The sequence below is a fragment of the Delphinus delphis genome, chromosome 2 (assembly GCF_949987515.2).
Source record: "Delphinus delphis chromosome 2, mDelDel1.2, whole genome shotgun sequence".
In the NCBI taxonomy this organism is placed as follows: domain Eukaryota; kingdom Metazoa; phylum Chordata; class Mammalia; order Artiodactyla; family Delphinidae; genus Delphinus; species Delphinus delphis.
The window spans coordinates 175,881,317-175,901,913 of record NC_082684.1 but is presented as its reverse complement, the minus strand read 5'-3'; the positions used below and the strand labels follow the sequence as shown (position 1 = coordinate 175,901,913).

At 51.5% G+C, this 20,597-nt stretch overlaps 1 protein-coding gene across 5 annotated transcripts in view; it reads left to right on the top strand.

Moving 5' to 3' along the window:
* SVIL (supervillin) overlaps positions 1-20,597 on the top strand; it is a 235,164-nt gene that overhangs the window by 204,999 nt on the left and 9,568 nt on the right. For all 5 annotated transcript variants that reach the window (XM_060006356.1, XM_060006359.1, XM_060006358.1 and 2 more), the window contains 10 exons: positions 620-775; positions 2,563-2,699; positions 3,831-3,978; positions 4,104-4,249; positions 5,799-5,974; positions 9,018-9,162; positions 9,489-9,765; positions 16,172-16,323; positions 18,567-18,672; positions 19,292-19,499. In XM_060006356.1, coding sequence (XP_059862339.1) covers positions 620-775; positions 2,563-2,699; positions 3,831-3,978; positions 4,104-4,249; positions 5,799-5,974; positions 9,018-9,162; positions 9,489-9,765; positions 16,172-16,323; positions 18,567-18,672; positions 19,292-19,499 — 1,651 coding nt within the window. The remainder of the gene's footprint in view (positions 1-619; positions 776-2,562; positions 2,700-3,830; positions 3,979-4,103; positions 4,250-5,798; positions 5,975-9,017; positions 9,163-9,488; positions 9,766-16,171; positions 16,324-18,566; positions 18,673-19,291; positions 19,500-20,597) is intronic.

The following is a 20,597-nucleotide window of genomic DNA, read 5'->3' as shown; positions in this document are numbered from 1 at the left end:
AATAAAGGTTTCTTGGCACAAGTTTTATGTACTTTAACTGTATCTCCACTTTTTGGGGACACATGTACATTTGTTGGTCCACACTGAAAATCCAGCATCTTGTTACAATCTTAAATCTGAGAGCAGGTGATCTCAAGAGATCATGTAGTTGTTCACTTAGCCTCCAGAGAAAGATGAGAACTAAACCATGCCTACAAGGTGCCTGCTTTTCTGCATAGAAAGACTTTGGATGGAAGATGTCTAACAGTCTCCCTCAGGAATGCGTTTTCAGCATCTAACACTGTGAGGAACGATAACAGCTTTAGTGGAATTGCAGCGCGAGTCCAGCTCCTGATGTTATACTGATGTGGCTGGTCCACAGGGCCACTCAGTTCTTGTCTCTCTGCATGGCCAGGGTGACACTCTCCAGCAAGCATTTACACTTTCAATCCTAAGTTTAATTCCTAACACAAGCTTCACTGCATAGTTAATCAGACTGGAGTGTGTTTTCCCCATCAGGATTAACTTGAAAGGAAAACAGGAGAGAGTCACTTATGCACGATCGCTGGGTGTAAACACTGTCATTTCTCCTGAATGTCTTGCTTCCCCTGCACTGTGTTTCCTCCTTTGACCCTCCCAGTGTCCGCCAGCTCCAACTTCTCAGAAGTCACCCTGGCGGGATTAGCCAGCAAAGAAAACTTCAGCAACGTCAGCCTGCGGAGCGTCAACCTGACGGAACAGAATTCCAACAATAGCGCGGTGCCCTACAAAAAGCTGATGCTGTTACAGGTTAAAGGTATTTAGAGCAGCAGAGAGAATGACACACGACCAGGGATTTTAGTCTGGTAACATCGGGAGGCCTGACGTCCCCCTACTTGCCCGAAGGGAGAAGGGAACGCATGCTTCTGGAGAGCCCACCGGGTGCCACCTCATCTCACATCAGCGTCACAGAATCCCACTAGGTGGGAAACATTACGCCCGCGTGGTAGCGCTTCCTGATGCGCCCGAGGCCCCAGCAGCGGCTGAGCAGCAGGGCTGGCTTTGAACCCTGGTCTGTCTGACTCCAGAACCTCAGCTTTTGCTGCTGCTCCGCTTCCCGTGGCCCCGGCCGCACACTGCATGCGGTCGCCAGGCACCCCCTCAGCCACCAGAGTGTTCTCTCCATCTGTCCTCCTCGCCAGGGTCAGCAGGAGTTAGGGCAGCAGGATGGAGAGAGGGCCGTCCCTGAGGAAGGGATCAAGGGAGCATGGGGCAGGGGGTCTCAGCAGCTCCAGCACCCTCCCTCCTCCCTCCCTCCCTCCCTCCCTCCCTCCCTCCCTCCCTCCCTCCCTTCCTCCCTCCCCTCCCTCCCTCCCTCCCTCCCTTCCTCCCTCCCTCCCTTCCTCCCTCTCCTCCCTCCCTCCCTCCCTCCCTTCCTCCCTCCCTCCCTCCGCCTCCCTCCCTCCCTCTCTCCCTCCCTCCCCCTCCCCCTCCCTCTCTCTCTCTCTCTTTCTCAACCTCTTTTGCTTTCTCCCTCCCTGTCTTCCTTCCTTCCTTTCCTTCCTTCTTTCTCTCTCTCTTCCCTCCCTCCCTCCCTCCTCCCTCCCCTCCCTCCTCCCTCCCACTCCCTCCCTCCCTCCCTCCTCCCTCCCCCCCTTTCTCTCTTTCTCAACCTCTTTTGCTTTCTTCCTCCCTGTCTTCCTTCCTTCCTTTCCTTCCTTCTTTCTCTCTCTCTTCCCTCCCTCCCTCCCTCCCTGTCTCTCTCCCTCTCTCTCTCTTCCTCTATCTCTTTTCCTTTCTTCCTTCCCTCCCTCTCTCCCTGTAGCAAGGAGCCCTAACCCACAACCAGGGGGGCTCTGGCTCTGCCCCAGTGACTTAGCTGCCTCGGGCGGCACTGCTGTAAATTAATGCTCAAGAAAAGCATGACCTGTCCTCTGCTTCGCTGGGGGTTTGCAGGGTGTGTCTGCGTGGCCACTGTCCTTTCTAGTGTATTTAAAAGACCCGTGAAAAGTGCACACCACCCGCCTCCGTTCCTACGTTGTGGCGCAGAGACTACACCATCAGTGTGATTGTGGAAAGATTGAAACCGTTTAGGAGGAGTTGGAACCTGCACAAGGCAGTGCTTCCCTCTGAGCTGAGTCCTCTCCAGACTCAAAGTTTTCGGTTTAGAGAAGAACTCCCAAGGATGCAGAGGCTCTCTGAAGGCCCTCGCCTTGCCCCGGCCCGCAGAGGCTGTTAAGTGTAGGAGGTGGGCTGAGTGGAGAGAGATCAGGAGATGAGTGGGGGAGGGGAAAGGAGGTGTTTGCTGGTGTCCCTGGGGGAGGGAACCTTAATTAATCTATTCACGTTCTGTCAAGGGACACTGCTAATGGTCCTGGGAAACATGGTGACCTCTGGGAACCTGCCACCAGGGAAGGTCATCGACGAGGCTATGCCTCTAAGTGCCCTGGGTCATGGGAACTCACGTGAACAGATGAGGCTGTTCAGGATGGGAAGTCGGGGGCGGGGATGCTTCGGACGCGGGGTGCTTCCGGGTCGGCCCTGCCGGGGCTGCGGGACAGTGCTCGTCTCTGGGGAGACGGTGACCCTGTGCCTCGTGCTCAGGAAGAAGACACGTGCAGACGCGGCTGGTGGAACCTCGCGCTTCTTCCCTCAACAGCGGGGACTGCTTCCTCGTGCTGTCCCCCCACCACTGCTTCCTGTGGGTCGGAGAGTTTGCCAACGTCATAGAGAAGGCGAAGGTCGGTATCTGAGGAACGAAAGTGGTCTCGTTTTGCATCTCCTTTAGACACAGGTAGAATGTTCTTCCAGTGGCCAGATCCCCAGAAAGCTTCTTAAACGTCCAGTGTTTCATTCAGGCGAGAGGGGACAGGCGTGTTTATCGTCCAGAAGGTCTCTGAAACGAGCTCCTAGTAAGTGCTTAAGGGGGATGTTTTAAAAGGAGTCTGACCTGTGCCTCCAGGTTGGAAGTTCTGCTTCATCCTTCCTTCTGTGGAGAAAAAGAACTGGCCCATCACTTCCAAGTTGTTTATCCTAGGTGTCTAGGAAGTCCTGCTGTGGGTCTATTGAATGAGTCTATTGAATGAGACTTTAGTGGGAGAAGACCAGGGAGTGGGTATTTGTATTTGGGGTTTTCTTTCCCCTTTATTTATTTATTTTTAATTGAAGTCGAGTTGATTTACAGTGTTGTGTTAATTTCTGCTGTACAGCAAGGTGATTCAGTTATACATATATATACTTTTTCATCTTCTTTTCCATGACGGTTTATCACAGGCTGTTGAATGTAGTTCCCTGTGCTCTACAGTAGGACCTTGTTTTTTATCCATCCTCTATATGATGGTTTGCATCTGCTTATCCCACACTCCTACTCCATCCCTCCCCCACCCGCCCCCTCGCCCTTGGCAACCACAAGTCTGTGCTCTATGTCTGTGAGTTAATTTCTGTTTTGTAGAGAGGTTCATTTGTGTCATAGTTTAGATTCCACATATAAGTGATATCATATGGTATTTGTCTTTCTCTTTCTGACTTACTTCACTTAGTATAATCATCTCTAGTTGAATCCATGTTGCTGCAAATGGCATGGTTTTGTTCTTTTATGTGGCTGAGTAATGGGATGGGTATTCTTAAAATCTTCATGAATGATCTTTTGAATTTGAAGACGGACAGGTGTTGCTGTAAAGAATGGATGCCCCCAGTCCTTTCGTTCCATTTTCTTGACTTTTAGACAGTCCCCAGCCGCCAGTGCCCCCGGACCCTGTGGTCACAAGGTTTTCCTTCCAGACACGCTGCCTCTCTGCTCTGATTTCAGCGTTGCCCCTCCCTCTGACCGTGGGCTTGTCTGCCCAGGTAACTGTGTTCCTCTCTCTTTTTAGGCCTCAGAACTCGCAAGTTTAATTCAGACCAAGAGGGAACTTGGTTGTAGAGCTACGTATATCCAAACTATCGAAGAAGGAATTAACACACACACTCATGCAGCCAAAGACTTCTGGAAGCTTCTGGGCGGCCAAACCAGTTACCAGTGTAAGCGTTTACTGCATCTCAGAGAATGAGACTTGCCTACCTTTCCTCCTCGCCTGCTTCCTTCTCCCAAACCAGCCTCCCTCCAGTGGGAAACATAATGTCCTCTTCCCGTTCTTACCCCAAAGCTGCTGGAGACCCAAAGGAAGATGAGCTCTATGAAACGGCCATAATAGAAACCAACTGCATTTACCGACTAATGGATGACAAACTCGTTCCTGATGACGACTACTGGGGGAAGATTCCAAAGTGCTCCCTTCTGCAGGCAAGAGAGGTACAGTGAATGGTCTGCCCTTCGGCAGGAAAGCCCTTGGCCCCGGGCTGCCCGCTAAAACAGGCAGTAAGTACCGCCAGACGCTAGCCAGGGATGGTACTCGCTGCACACCAGACATCTTTTTATTTTTATTAACTTGTATCTTACATTGGAGTCTAGTTGATTCACAGTGTTTTTTTAGTTCCCGGTGTACAGCAGAGTGATTCCGTTATACATATACATGTATCCTTTTTCACATTCTTCTCCCGTTTAGGTTATTACAGAATATTGAGCAGAGTTCCCTGGGCTATACAGTAGGTCCTTGTTGGCTGTCTGTTTGAAATATAGTAGTGTGTACATGCAGAGACATCTTTGTAAAGGCTACCTACCAATCTGTGATTTCAAACCGTTACTGCCATCTTAGACGCTGATACCGAATTCCGAATGTTGTTCAGAGGAGGATGGGTCATTGAAGGCTTTTCTGTTTTAGGCCAGATGGAAATACGACTTAGTCCCGTCTCTTGATTTTTGTATAAACATTAAATATCTTTCAGTCCTTAGGTTTCAGGAGACATAGGTGTATCTATAGTGCGTTTGCCAAGTAATGTGCTCATTTTTCCTCTCACACCAGCACATATTTATTTTTACAAAATTACATATATTTCCAGCACCACTAAGTTTTTTTTTTTTTTTTTTTTTTGTCTGCACCACTCAGCTTGCGGGGATCTTAGTTCCCCGACCGGGGATCAAACCCGAGCCCCTGGCAGTGGAAGCTGGAGTCCTAACTACTGGACCGCCAGGGAAGTCCCACCACTAAGTATTCTGAGTGTTGAGAAAAAAACGGGAAGACGCAAAAGGACTTTAAATTTCGTTGGGTAGAAGGCTAGCAGAAAGGATGTAATCCAAAGATAGACTGATTGTATGACAAATTTAAACGGAGAAAAAATGTCACAGAAAAAGAAATAATCAGGAATGATTTTAAAGAGAAGGTGAAATTGAGCCTAGTTTGCAGTTAAGTAGAATTGGGATCGCTGGAAATGAAGAAAGAAATTATTCTAGGAAGAAAGCGTAGAACAAACCAACAGGTATGTAAATAAGAGCACTGAGTTCATGTATTCATTCACCAAACACTTAGTGAGCCCGACGGTAAATACGTTAATGAGTACAGTATGTTCTTTGCCCTTGAGGGCCCTAGAATTGTATAGGGGAGAAAAGACATCACTGGGTCCTCAGTGCCATGTGAAGCGACCCTTATGAGCTAAGTGAGTGAATGACAAAGGGGGAAAGGCGGAAGGAAGGGCGGGGCCAGGGAGGAAGACCTGCTTAAATAGCTGTTAGGAATCAGAAGTGTTGGGCAGCCCATGTGTTTGGAGGACGGGTGTTAACCTGGGCATTTAGGACCACAAGACAGAAGTCATCCCCGCAGGGCAGAGGCTGGCTGGGCTGTGCTTGTACTGAGTGCTTCGTTAGTATTTGAATCATCGCCTGTTGGACTCACGGTCACTAGAGACCCTGGTTCAACGAGAACATGCCCTTGAAGTGCACACGTCCTTCCGTGCCATTTCCCCAGGTCCTGGTGTTTGATTTTGGGAGCGAAGTTTACGTGTGGCACGGGAAAGAAGTCACATTAGCGCAACGGAAGATAGCCTTTCAGCTGGCAAAGCACTTATGGAACGGAACCTTTGACTACGAGAACTGTGACATCAACCCCCTGGACCCTGGAGAGTGCAACCCGCTCATTCCCAGGTACCGCTGGGGCCCTGGGCAGCCGAGGCTCCCACCGCAGCGTTCAGCCTTCACCCTTCAGGGCTTTTAGTTTTCATAAGTGATTGCAGGGCAGTACCACAAGTATTCACAACGAGAACAGTGCTTTCGCTTCTCCCTAAGAGATACAGAAATATGGACGGTGTGGTCGTCTGGAAGGTGCCCCTGTTATATTTCAGTTCTTGAAGGAGACAAATCGATGGTACCTGCAGTATTCAGGTGCTGCTGTCACGTATAATCTGTTGTTTAAACCAATGACTTGCTGACCTGAAAAGCTTGCCAGGCCCTGGAATTCAGCCGTGGGTCTGAAGGTGCAAAAGCAACGCGTCTCTTTCTGATTTCACACCTTCCAGCCCAGCCCTTGAATTCCATTTAGCTGGCAGTAGTTGATGCCTTTTGGGGGGAGGGAGGATGCGGTATTGAAATAATGGCTGTAATTATAATATTTCCGACAGTCTACTGGACTTTTAAAAGTCATTTTGGCAAATCAGCCAAAGGTGCACGAAACTCTCAGAAATACGGTCATGAAAACAGGAATTCTTACACGCAAAGGACCATTGTTTATCTCTTAACTACCAGGAAGAAAGAGAAGTGCGTTTAAACCATGCATATGCCACGTAATGGGTCAGAAATTGCACATTAAAACTGCTTTGTGATGCTTCCAGTTGAACTGACACACAGATTTCAACCTTCCTACCTAGTTTCCTATTTTAAAATACAATTATTGATTTTATTATTCATTGTCATTATAGAAACAATTCAAAGGGATGTCAGTGTAGGTGAAAAGGTTTCAAATCCTTTTCAAGCGAGTGCACATTTAACATAAAATTAGCACTGAAACAACTAGTTTTGTAAGGCCTAAAGGTAAGACTAAAAAGAATGTTCTAGTTGGTATAGTAAAAAAAAACATACTGCAGCGTAAAATCTGTGTGATGGACGATTTATATTTAGTCGTGACATCATCCGAGATCTGAAGGTAGATGAGTGGGCACCTAACCCGCTGGCTCTCAACGTCTCCCAGATCGGAAGCACCGGAGAAGCTTTAAAACAAAAAAATGCATGTGCCGGTCCTGGCCCAGGAGCTGTTTTCAGTTTGGGTGGGGTGGGCTTTGTGTGTCAGTGCGTCTTAAAAGCTCCCCCTGGGATTTGAAGGTACAGCCAAGGTAGGGCGCCCCGCCCTTCTTCACCGAGGAGTCATGACTTAGCCCAGCTCAGACCTGCAAGTCAGGACGGAGGTAGAGAGCATCCAGCGTCACACCCTCCTGCTGCAGACCTGCCCTCTGCCCCCTGACCTCACGCATCCAAGATGCATTGCTAAGCTGAGACCAAGCGTCTTTCCATAGGCACCTTAGCAAGTCTGCCCAGCGGAATTTATACAAAAGACAGTCACTCCGCTATTTTCTGATAAGGACCACGGCCTTCAGGGTAGCCCTGAATTTTCCACAGTTGCTGGTATTTGGTTCCTAAGTCCCGGGAGCCTTGGCAGTGGAAGTATTTGCACACAGTGCCTTTTATCCTTTCAGTCCCCTTTGAAACGGGCAGCCCCCCTTGATGTGCCTTAGCCATGATGCCAGAAACTCTGGTCTGGACCAGACAGGACGTGACGAAGCACGTCAGGGGCCACCGCGGGGCCCAGGAAGCACTGCCCCTCGGTCTGATGGCCCCAATCCACAAGCCAGGGTTGGTCTGGAAGGATGGGAAATGCCCGCACCCTAACCTCAGGGCTCACCCCCTTCCCGCACCCTAACCTCAGGGCTCACCCCCTGCCCGCACCCTAACCTCAGGGCTCACCCCCTTCCCGCACCCTAACCTCAGGGCTCACCCCCTTCCCGCACCTTAACCTCAGGGCTCACCCCCTTCCCGCACCCTAACCTCAGGGCTCACCCCCTTCCCGCACCCTAACCTCAGGGCTCACCCCCTTCCCGCACCCTAACCTCAGGGCTCACCCCCTTCCCGCACCCTAACCTCAGGGCTCACCCCCTTCCCGCACCCTAACCTCAGGGCTCACCCCCTTCCCGCACCCTAACCTCAGGGCTCACCCCCTTCCCGCACCCTAACCTCAGGGCTCACCCCCTTCCCGCACCCTAACCTCAGGGCTCACCCCCTTCCCGCACCCTAACCTCAGGGCTCACCCCCTTCCCGCACCTTAACCTCAGGGCTCACCCCCTTCCCGCACCCTAACCTCAGGGCTCACCCCCTTCCCGCACCCTAACCTCAGGGCTCACCCCCTTCCCGCACCCTAACCTCAGGGCTCACCCCCTTCCCGCACCCTAACCTCAGGGCTCACCCACGTCTCTTCTTGGCTCTGCGCATTTCTGAGCGAGCTGTGTTCCGAGCTCAGCGTCAGACTCTGAGACCCCGAAGCGGTTCGGACCTCCCGACTGGGCTACGCTGCTTCCTTCCCCGTCCTTGTGCTCTGCCTGCCCGCTGCCCCGTCCAGTGGCCTAGAGATCAACATGCACACATTCACTTTATGATTGACGAGAGTGTGTTCACTTGGGGAACAGAGGAGAATTTCCTGTTCCTGGAGACTGGACGTCTCCATTGTAACGTGACTTACAAAAAGAGGATTCGGGGTGAGCATAAATTCTTCCACCTGTTCACTAACTTGACGGAAACGCGGCGAGCCCCCGGGGTGAGCACGGGTGGCGTAAAGGAGGCGAGGAAGCCACGCGTGTGACTCCTGCCTGTGCTGAGCTCCCAGCCGAGCGTGCTGCCCCCCAGGGGACCCCAACACGAGAATCTGCTGGAACGCCAGGCAGGTCCAGTCCTGCCGTGGGTCACATCACATTCAGGCACGTCAGCTCCAAGCACACAAAGCCCTGCAAGGCTTTGGGCTAAAATAGCAAAACGCCACTGATTGGGTCACATAAGTGAAAGCGAACTGTTTGCTCTGTCTACTGCCTATGTATTCTGCGTTCCTCTCACTCACCACGTGTGTGGGTTTTGGACTTCTCGGGCTCGGCAGGACTTGTCTGATCTTGGTTCTTTTCCCCTCCCCTCCCCTCCCCGACCCGCCCGACAGAAAAGGACAGGGGCGGCCTGACTGGGCGATATTTGGGAGACTCACGGAACACAACGAGACGATTTTGTTCAAAGAGAAATTTCTCGACTGGACGGAAATGAAGAGACCTAACGAGAAGAACGCCAGCGAACTTGCCCAGCACAAGGTATGTGGGACGATCAAGCCCCAACCTCAGGGCTTGGTCTGGGTCCCGGCAGAGGGGCCTTCATGCTAAACGCCTTCCTGGGGTTTTCCTAGGACAGCAAACCGGCCTCCAGTCATGTTCTGACTTCACGAGGTGAGAGCAGCCGTGTTTGCGGCTCCAGGTGTATCGGCGGCCCGTTCACAGCCGTGGCTCTCTGTCCCCTAAACGCAGCCTTTCTTTAAGTGCCCCGAAACAGCCTGAGCGCTGTACTTGAGGCCGTCCCACCGCCAGTGCAGCAGTGTGGAGTGCGACGGGCTGCCGCCGAGCATCTCTGCGTTCTCTCCTAGGACGACCCGCGGGCAGAGGTCAAGCCTTACGACGTGACGCGGATGGTGCCGGTGCCCCAGACGACAGCCGGCACCGTGCTAGACGGGGTCAACGTGGGCCGGGGCTACGGCCTGGTGCAAGGGGACGACCGCGGGCAGTTGGAGGTCGCCAGCCTGTCGGTGGACGTCTGGCACATCCTGGAATTCGACTACAGCAGGCTCCCCAAGCAGAGCATTGGGCAGTTCCACGAGGGCGACGCCTACGTGGTCAAGTGGAAGTTCATCGTGAGCACGGCAGGTGGGTGAGCCACTCGCGTGTCCCTCGAGCCCCGCCGCGGGGATCGTGGCTGCCAGATACGGAGCGCGTGCCGTGTCTGCCCCAGCCGCGGGCGAAGGACCGGTCGAGGCCTGTTCCCTTTGAGAACCTCCTCGTAAACCTCGTGGATAGATTCCTAACACCCCACCGTGGCCGGCAGCGGTGACGTCTCCCTCTAGAAAGCCGACTGGCGTGGTAAGGTTCCTCTGCCGCCCTCGCCCCTCCCCTGCCCCGTCCCCAGAGGCTTCCTAGGAAAGCGATGATCTGTCCCCACATGACGGTCACCATGTGGCTGGATGCTGCCGCAATGAAAGCCATTAAGTAACACAGAGCCGACGCGTCAGTGCGGAAACAAAAGGGTGCCATGACGTCACAGTAAATCCACGCCCAGAAGACGTAGTCAGAATGAAAGGCGCATTTCCTCTGAGGCCGAGAGCGCTGACCGTGCTCTGTGGGTCTGGAGGAATAAAGACACGGTCAGAACTACTCGTGGTTCCCACGAGTGCTGTGCTCTTCGTGGCGAAACAACACACTCCGCGCTGTGCTCTGCGCTAGAGGCAGCGAGGGCGGACAGCCGCAGATTTGGGAGAAATAATCCCTTTTTCCTGCCAAGAAGAAAGCACGAATCAGGCCGTGCACAGTGTCCCGCAGCCCGGCGCATTTAGGAGACAGTTTATGACACAACTCGGTCGCTCCGAGATTCACTTGCCAAGGGAGTTCGTTCACCTCTTTCCAGCCCCGTTGCCGTCCGGGTGTGGCTGCCCCGCCGGGCACAGGGCGGAGGCCACGGTTAGCTGATCAAACACCTGCAGGCTTAGAGCCATTTGGTTTCTTTCCTAATGTATCTCTGTGGGTAAGACACCTTTTAAAATTTATCTTATTGAAACATAGTTGATTTACAATGTGGTGTTAATTTCTGCTGCACAGCAATGTGACTCAGTTATATATATATATATGCTTTGTCATTGGATATTGAATAGAGTTCCCTGTGCTCTGCAGTAGGACCTTGTTGTTTATCCATCCTATAGACACTAGTTTGCATCTGCTCACCCCACCTCCCAGTCCGTCCCTCACCCCCCTGGCAACCACAAGTCTGTTCTCTATGTCTGTGAGTCTGTTTCCATTTCGTAGATAGGTTCATCTGTGTCGTATTTTAGATTCTACCTATAAGTGATATCATATGGTATTTGTTTTTCTCTGTCTGACTTACTTCAGTTAGTTTGGTAATCTCTAGGTCCATCCATGTTGCTGCAAATGGCATGATTTTGTTCTTTTTTATGGTTGAGTAGTATTCCATTGTGTGTATGTGTATGTATGTGTGTGTATATGTGTGTATGTATGTGCGTGTGTGTGTGTATATATATGTATATGTATATATACATATATATATACACACACACGCACATACATACACACCACATCTTCTTGATCCATTCATCTATCAGTGGACATTTAGGTTGCTTCCATGTCTTGGCTGTTGTGAATAGTGCTACTATGAACATTGGGGTGCAGGTATCTTTTTGAATTATAGTTTTGTCCAGGTATACTCCCAGTAGTGGGATTGCTGGATCATATGGTAATTCTATTTTTAGGTTTTTAAGGAACCTCCATCCTGTTCTCCATAGTGGCTGTATCAATTTACATTCCCACCAGCAGTGTAGAAGGATTCCCTTTTCTCCACACCCTCTCCAGCATCTGTTACTTGTAGAGGTTTTAATGATGGCCATTCTGACCAGTGTGAACTGGTACCTCATTGTGGTTTTGATTTGCATTTCTCTAATAATTAGCCATGTTGAGCATCTTTTCATGTGCCTGTTGACCATCTGTATGTCTTCTTTGGGGAAATGTCTATTTAGGTCTTCTGCCCATTTTTCAATTGGGTTGCTTATTTTTTGTTGTTGTTGAGTTGTATGAGCTCTTTGTATATTTTGGAAATTAAGCCCTCATCAGTCACATCGTTTGCAAATATTTCCTCCCAGTCCATAGCTGTCTTTTCATTTTGTTGATGGTTTCCTTTGCTGCACAAAAGCTTGTAAGTCTGATTAGGTCCCATTTGTTTATTTTTGCTTTTATTTCTATTGCCTTGGGAGACTGACCTAAGAAAACATTGGTACGATTTATGCCAGAAAATGTTTTGCCTGTGTTCTCTTCTAGGAGTTTTATGGTGTCATGTCTTATGTTTAAGGAATAAGACCCTTCTTTTGGGTGTCAGTAAATATTCCTGGCCCTGCCTTCCAGAAGCATGTGGTATAAATGACGGGGGGGTGGCGGTGGGCAAGTATGGAAGAGGTGCTTGCCTCCTGCTGGGGTAGGAGAGCTCCGTTCCCTGAATAGGACCTGGCGGCTGTGGGAAAGCCCAGCGGCCAATGGGCAGGCATCGGAGGTGGGGAGACGGACCGCAGGCCGAGAGGCACCGCTCTGGGCTTCACCACCCGCACTAGGTGAGTGCCTCACGGAGGCTCCGCGGGATGTGTTCTGTCCTTTCGCTAACTTCTCAGAAGAGAAACAGGGCACCAAGATTAAGGAACGCCCCCTGCAGTCACACGGCTAGGAGAGAACAGGGCTGGACACTAAAAGCCCCTTTTTTTACCCAAGGAGGCCTTATAGCCTGGGTCTCAGTCTTCTCTCAGGCCCCAAGTGCCAGCTGTGTAACTTGGGGAAAGTGACTTAACCTGTCTGAGCCTCGGTTTTCTCACCTGGAAAAGAGCTTCTAAGACCCGGCCCGCAGGGTCCCAGGATCTGGTGCGCGATGTTCAGCGCAGAGCCGACCGCTTACTTACGTGAGGCTACAGGAAATCATCATCGCTGATGTTCTCAGCAGGCAAAGCATAGTTCCTGCACTGAACCTGAAGATCAGACAGATAACGTGGCCCCGCCCCAAACGACAACAGTTCTCAGAAGGTCTCTATGGTGGGTTTAGGCTGCTGAGTGCGTGCGGAGTTGGCGAGCTGAAGACTAATCTGTGCCGCGTGGCAATAAAGACAATAAGAGAGAATTAAGCGGGGAAGGATCTACTGACCTTTGGTGTCGTGGACCTGCACCCGTCGTTCTCCTCAAGATACAGGAAGTGAAGGGACTTGGTGTTTTACAAAACCACACTGGGCACTACAGTTTGAAATTCAGTCGTTTCCTTACCTCAGCTGTTAGATATAAAACAAGAAGTAATGGTCAGTGAAAGGATGACTAAAACGATATGAAAATGAATGAACTTTAAAAACAGATCTCAGGTTTCTGAGGTCTTCCTTGACTATTTACTTGGAGACCCCTAAGAAACGCTGATTTGACCCAGGCAAATGCTTGCTGTACTTCTCCCCGGCGAACACAAGGTACATGTCACGGCCTTATCCAGCAGCACCGTAATGGGCAAAGTGACAGCTTTGACCAAGCCCAGCTGCGGAGGATTAAGTGAGTCCGGGCAGCGCTCAGATTCCAGGCCGTCCCTCGGGGGGCAGAAAAGCGCGGCCCGATGGCATCCGCAGCTGCCCTGTAGTCGTCACGGAAGCCCCGGCCCCGCGGTGTCAGCTGGTCCAGCCCTCACGCTGCTCAGACCCCACAGGGGCCGCACCTGCCGACGGGGCTGAGCCCGGGGCCCCTCTGGGGCGGGCCCAGCAGACAGCAGTCCCGGGGGACACAGCGCAGTCGCCCTGTTGGCAGATGCCGGGCAGCCTGCTCTTGCGAAGTGAACTGTGGCCCCCAGACTAGGGAGCCCAGAGGCCCCAGTGGTCAGTGTCCTGCCCCAGAGGCTGCCTCAGGCGCTGCAGGGTGTGACTCGTGTCCCCCCAGGGTCAGCAGACAGGCAGCTCTGGGCACCCAGGGACACTGCGTCAGGCCACGCTGGAGCGCCATCCAGGGGCCAAGTTCCTGTAGTAGGGGGTCGGTAAATGGGGTCCGGCTGCAAGACAGCGCCAAGAGCAGCTCGCTCTTCGTACCTCGGTTTTCTGTTACTTCGTAAACGCAGCTGCTGGCGGTGAACTTCCTCTTGAAAGCAGGGTGGACGCGGGATGCAGCGACACGCTCAGTTCGGCCTCGGGGCCAGGCCGCAAAGATGATAGCCCAGCAGCTGTTACTATATAGCTTAGCCTTTAATTTGCTAAAATTAAAACGAAAGAAATGAGTCAAGAAGTAAGTTGTACATAGGATTAAATTTGGGGTATGCTGAAGAAAACTGCAAGGAAAATTCATGAAAACTTTTATGGGATATGTTTAAGGAAATATCCTCTTTTAGGTATATACACACAAGCCCATTTTTGAATGTCAGGATGTAAAACATTGGTTGGTTATTCAAGCGTGAACGTGTATTTACACAAAGTGCTACCCAATTCCAAGATACGTGTCAGCTGCTGTGATCTGTGGTCTGTTTCATGCACATCTCTCCCCAGTAATCTAGTTGACACGAGAGTGCGGGATTGCTAATCAGAGGTGAACGTTTGCTCCTACCTAAGTTAGCGAAGTTTCAGTGGAGTGGCTTCCAGGTTAACAGCGGACACGCATCATCTATTCAGGATGGTTCCTGTTCACTTTGCCCGCTTCAAACTACACAGACTTGACCATTTCAGGTTCACAGTAGAAGGCACTAAGGGCTGAGCTTGGTCAGAATCCTTTAAGAATTCTCATAATCATTTATGAAAATTGTCCTAGAGGACTTTGATAAAGGGCCTCCACAAAAAAATCACCTAAGTATGGCCCCTGACCTCTTAAGAACTTGAAAACAATGAGCTTCCTTCTTACCTTCAAACCTCAAGACAGCTGTGACTGTGTCGGTGGGACTGGAGCTGAGGAGGACTGAGGTCGTATAGAACCAGGGGATCCAGTTCCTTTTTTTTTTTTAATTTATTTATTTATTTAATTTATTTTTGGCTGCGTTGGATCTTCATTGCTGCGCGCGGGCTTTCTCTAGTTGCAGTGAGCGGGGGCTACTCTTCGTTGCGGTGCGTGGGCTTCTCATTGCGGTGGCTTCTCTTGTTGCGGAGCACGGGCTCTAGGTGCGCGGGCTCAGTAGTTGTGGCTCATGGGCTGTAGAGCGCAGGCTCAGTAGTTGTGGTTTGTGGGCTCTAGAGCGCAGGCTCAGTAGTTGTGGCATGTGGGCTCAGTAGTTGTGGTGCATGGGCTCAGCAGTTGTGGCTCGTGGGCTCTAGAGCGCAGGCTCAACGGTTGTGGTGCACAGGCTTCGTTGCTCCTTGGCATGTGGTATCTTCCTGGACCAGGGCTCGAACCCGTGTCCCCTGCATTGGCAGGCAGATTCTTAACCACTGCACCACCAGGGAAGCCCCAGTTATTATGTTTGATTGCTAACACATGTGGGTACCATAGCCGCCTGCATCCTCCCTGGGTTGACCCCACCTGGGGCCACCCGGGCATCTGAGTCGAGAACTTAGTCTCCGGATGCCCCATGGTCGCTGCCACTCGGGCCTCTGCTCGCGCACCTCCTCGGAAAGGTCTTCCCCCACCAGGCACTCGCAGCAGCCCTCCCCCGCCCCGTGTCACATCCCGTCTTTTCCTCACGGCGCCTCCCACCCTCCGGAGCTGCCTTGCTCAGCGCCATAGCCCAGTATCCTGAAGAGTCCCTGGCACACAGTAGGTGCTCAGTAAGTATCTGCTGAATGAAGAAATGAGAGAAATCTGGAGAGAGATCTGTTCCTAAAGGTTGCAGTTTGGGGTCTGAAATACCATCTGAAACGACCACTTGCCCAGAGAACCTTCCGTGACTGCCCTTCAGTGGGGTCTGTGCTGCTGACAGGTATCCAGTGCCCGCGAGGTCCCAGACAGTGAGGAGAACCAGCCCTTAATCCTGGCTACAGCCCTGGTGGCCGATATCATTTAAATCCCAGATTATTTTGTGAAAGCCATAGGTCAGCAATTTCTCTCTCCCCTTTCTGACACAACTTGGAGACTTCAAAGCGGTTTTTTTACTAGGATAGTCTTAGCAGACTACATTTTTCCCTTCGTGCTTAAAGCTGGCCCAGCAGTCGTTTGCAGTGTCTTTTCTCCCCCAGCTAATCTTCTGCCAAAGGATGGTGTCATGTGGAAAATGCGCCTGTGTCTTCGGGAGCCCTTGACCCTGCTCTGGCGTCCCCACTTTTCTCTGTCACACACTTGGATGGCCTGCCACCTCCCTCAGGATGACAGGTGTTTGTCTTAGGGTATCAGGAGGGCCCTGGAGATCATTTTTCTGCAGTTTGGAGGCTCAGGATCCGTTAGCTAGAAGAAAGGCAGTTTCTCGCTCCTCCGAAGCCATGATCGACGTTCCCCCCAGCTGTGAATGACTTTTCTCCCCAGCGCTGCGCCTTCACTGTTCGTCCTCACAGGGCCTGGAGGCCCGAGCTGGCACTGGCTCTCCTTGGGCTTTACTGCTGCTCACCCCGCGCTCTGCTCTTGTGTGTGTCCACAGTGGGAAGTCGGCAGAAGGGCGAGCACCCGGTCAGGGTGGCCGGCAAAGAGAAGCGCGTCTACTTCTTCTGGCAAGGCCGGCAGTCGACTGTGAGTGAGAAGGGCACATCGGCTCTGATGACGGTGCAGCTGGACGAGGAAAGGGGAGCCCAGGTAAGTCCTGGAGGCAGATGCGCCGGAAATGAGGGAGCTGGCCTTTCTGGGAGCCGGAGGGTGTGTGGCCTGGTCCCCTAAACACGAAGACAGTATCATCCAAAGCCCCTTTAGTCCTGGTCTGGCTTCTCCAGATGTCAGGGTCTGCCTCATCTTTCATCTCGCCACCCCCTCACCAGGAAGGCAGACCTCTCGCAATATGACCTTAAAGTACACCTGCAAATAGTAAATCCACAAAACAAGTGCAGAGAGCCCATGGGTGGTTTTTTTTTAAGTTTCCACTGGACTGATCAAGGAACTAAAACAAAGAGATGCCATTTTCCACGCCTCAAATGGCAGAGATTTTTAAAAGACTAGATCCAGGGCTGGCAGGGATTCAGTAGGACGGGTACCCGTGCCTGCTTCCACTGAGAAGTGTGAACTGCCATCCCGAAAGCAACCATGGCTTAGGAACCTTAAGATGCTCATACCCTTTGATCAGTGATTCCACGTACACAAACCCACCCTAAGGAGATATCAGGGACTGATGTAAAGTGTCTACCCAGCATCTGCGTTCCTCACAGCAGCCTGAGTGATTTTTCTAGGACACATCAGATGGTGCCCCTCCTTGTCCTTCATCACACTCGGACTACCATCCGAGGGTCTCCCGGGGGTCAGCCCTGCACCCCCCTCCAACCTCCCTCTTCTTGCACCTGGTCAGTCTACTCCCACCTCCTTGCAGTTCCTAGACACACCTCTTTCCGCCCCCCCACCCCAGGGCCTTTGCACTGATTCCCCGGCCTGGAACACTCCCCCTGAAACCTTACACGATTCGGGTTTCTGTTTGAATGTCGCCTCCATGTTTTATCCACATCTCTCCCCATTTTCCTGTCCTCCTCTGTCCCTTTGCTCTGCTTCATTTTTTCATAGCACCTACCCCTACGTAAAACAACATTCATTTTGTTTACTTATTTATTCTTTGTCTTCCCCGTGAGCATGAAAGAGACTATGTCTGTCCTGGTCTTACCCACCGTTGTAACCCCAGGGCCTGCATGACGCCTGGCAGGTACCACTACCCCAAGTCAAGGTTTTGAAAGCATTTCTTTTTAATGTTTTGTCCCTTCCTTTATTACCAGTAATTAAGAGTTAACTCTGGGGTTTTGGGGACCATAACACCCTGTGCAGATCCTTTTACTATCTTGGATGAATAGTTAAAACTAACATCAGGAAAGAGAGCAGAGGAATTTTCTCCAGAAATAGATCCACACTCATTCAGCCTTCCAGGTTCCTAAGAACCAGTCCTCTTCCCTAGAAAGTGTTTAATGCAGATGTTCTACTATGGACTATATTTTCCAAGTAGCTTTCAGGGACAAACAGTTGTTTCATAGTGGATCATTTCAGCTGTTTTTTTTTTTTTCTCGTAAAGGCTGTGAACGAATATGTTTTATCATGCCTTCAAAATCATCCTTAGAGTTTTGAGTCTTAATCTAATTGGAGCATTTAATTTTTTTATCAATCCAACGGATGGAAAAATCACTGCAGAAATAGAAAACACTGCCACAGAACGGCTCTTAATGACACAGAGGGGCCCTGAGATTGATAAGTTAACTCATGGTGAGAAATGTGTCCTACCTTTCAACGTTCCCCGACTGCCAGGCTCAGTAAACATTTCCTTGTTTAAGGGGATATACCTTGGCAAAGTGAGAGTCAGTTGACTCAGCCCTACGTACGTTCCTGTTACTCTGCTGCGTTTCATGCTGATGCGTAACTGTTGTGCTGACAGAGGCGCCGCTGAGTGACAGGCCCTGTGAGTGGACCAGAGCCTGCAAGAGACAGTTCTTTTCCCCGGAATCATTAAGTCAGGGATTAGTCATTCTCACTGCTGAGAGATTTTCTTTATTAAAAACATGTTTAAGTTAATCACGTTATATCCGTACCATGGAACACTACCATTAAAATATCAAAATTCATGTTAAGAATCTTATGTGACGACAGAAAAACGTCAGCTGAAGAAAATCCAGGGATAAAGCAACATAAAAAACAGCGATCCTATTTGGGAAAAATGTATACCTGAAAAATACTTTGCATTATAGGAAAGCTACACGCCAGAATTGTAGTAGTGTTCTCCATAAATCACAGTGTTATCAGTGGCTTTTATTTGTACTTCTCAGTATCTTTCAGATTTTCGACAACAGGCATGTGTTATTTTTATGACTCTGCAAAACCAGGACACGTGACTCACTGTAATGTGTTTAAATCGGAAGGTCCAGGTCCTGCAGGGCAAGGAGCCCCCCTGTTTTCTGCAGTGTTTCCAGGGAGGGATGGTGGTCCACTCCGGGAGACGGGAGGAGGAAGAAGACAACGCACAGAGTGAGTCACTTTTGCGGCTGGAATTCGACTCTGTTCTCCTCTCCGGGAAGGTATTTTATAGGCGTGGGCTTTAGAGTAACTCTCTCTTCACGTAGCTGCGGCCTGACCAGCGAAGGCCTCCTGATGTCTGCCTTATAAATCAGCTTCCTGGGTGCCTCCCTCCCCCTTCCTTCCATGGAGTTGCCTTCAGAAAGCAGCTTTGCATAAAGGAGGCCGCAAGATGACTCGACCTTAAACTGGATCCTGGAGGGGGGAAAAAAACTAGTGATCTTCTCTTCTAAATTATGAGATTTTTGTTGACCAGCATCCAAAAAACAAAAAAGAAATCATAGTTTCAGAGCCTCTTAAAAAAATATGCCTGTTATGACTTACCTAGATCTTTATAAATTATGTAAAACTGGTTTTTCTGCATCGTGCGCTCTGGGCAGCCTGCTTCTAACTATAACTCCAACAAAATTGGCTTCCTGGGACTCAGTAAGACCGCAGCCTGGCCTCGCCTCCACCTGCCCCTCCAGACACAGAAAGGAGGCGGGGCGTGGGCTGCCCTGCAGGCTCCCCTTCCTCCAGGCCCCCTCCCTGCGCCGCCACGTCCTGACTGTGCCACTGGTGCCCCCTGCAGGCGAGTGGAGGCTGTACTGTGTGCGTGGAGAAGTGCCCGTGGAAGGGAACTTGCTGGAGGTGGCCTGTCACTGCAGCAGCCTGAGGTCCAGGACATCCATGGTCGTCCTTAACGTCCACAAAGCCCTCATCTACCTGTGGCACGGATGCAAAGCCCAGGCCCACACGAAGGAGGTCGGAAGGACTGCGGCCAATAAAATCAAGGAACAGTGAGTGCTGTGTGTGTGAGCACCTCTCCCGAGGGCTTCCCGGGTGCAGGCTAAGGACCCTGAGGTCCCCGTGGACGCCCCGTGTGCCCAGAGTGACTCAGCGTGGGAAGCTGAGCCCCTCGTGGTCAGGGGCCCTGAAGGTCCAAGTTCATGTGGCACGTGTCCAGCCCAAACCTCTCCCCCGTGAGGGCCTCCCCGCTTCCTGAGGACTTACCTGGCCTCTGTGAAAGGCACAGGACCCCCAGCAGCTTCTCTGAAGGTGTGATTTGGCTTTTGAATTGTCAACCTGGAGTCCTTGTCTATTTAAAGAGAGCAAATTTCAAATATCATTTAGGGGAGCAGAGCTGGTTGTATCGGAGCAGTGGAAGGTTGAAGGGCATTTAGCCAAAGACAGTTAGGAGACCACCCACTGTGTCAGACTGAGGAATGCCCCCTCCTTCGGGGACAAGTGTGTTTCCCAGCGTCCGAGGCAGCTGCCCTTTCCCAGACAGGCACCCACAGGTGCCCACGACCCAGAGACAGCACAGCATGACAGCGCTAGGTGAGGACCCACCCTGGGGAGGGGAAGGCGGGGAGAGCCCAGAAGCAGCTGTGCCGCCCGCCACCTGCCCAGGTGCCTCTGTGCATCTCGGGCAGCCAAAGAGCCCAGTGCCCCCTCGAGCTGAGACCTGGGGGGACCTTGGTGACACCCGTACAGTGGAGAGGAAGAGTCTCCCGGGGCCACATCCCACCAGGTGCCACCTGGTAAATTCATTCTCTGGGCACCAAAGCGGTGCGGTCAGGGTCGGCTCCCCCTCACGGCGCACACGTGACCCAGCGCACGTGGAGGGCGGGGGACCTTTCGGCTGGTGGACAGCTGTGAAGCGGGATGCTTCATCTCCCGACACCACGCTGAGGGCCAGCAAGCTAGATGATAGGGTTCAGCCAGGTCTCACATGGCACTGAGGCCCATCAGGTTCGCCCCTGGACCCCTGAGAAAAAACAAAATGAATAACAAACACTTATGAGCCGCCGCCTGAAGTCACGCACAGATCTAGGGACCAGGGCCATGCGAGGCGACACACCCAACCCCGGGCCGAGGAACGGGAAGTGTGTACG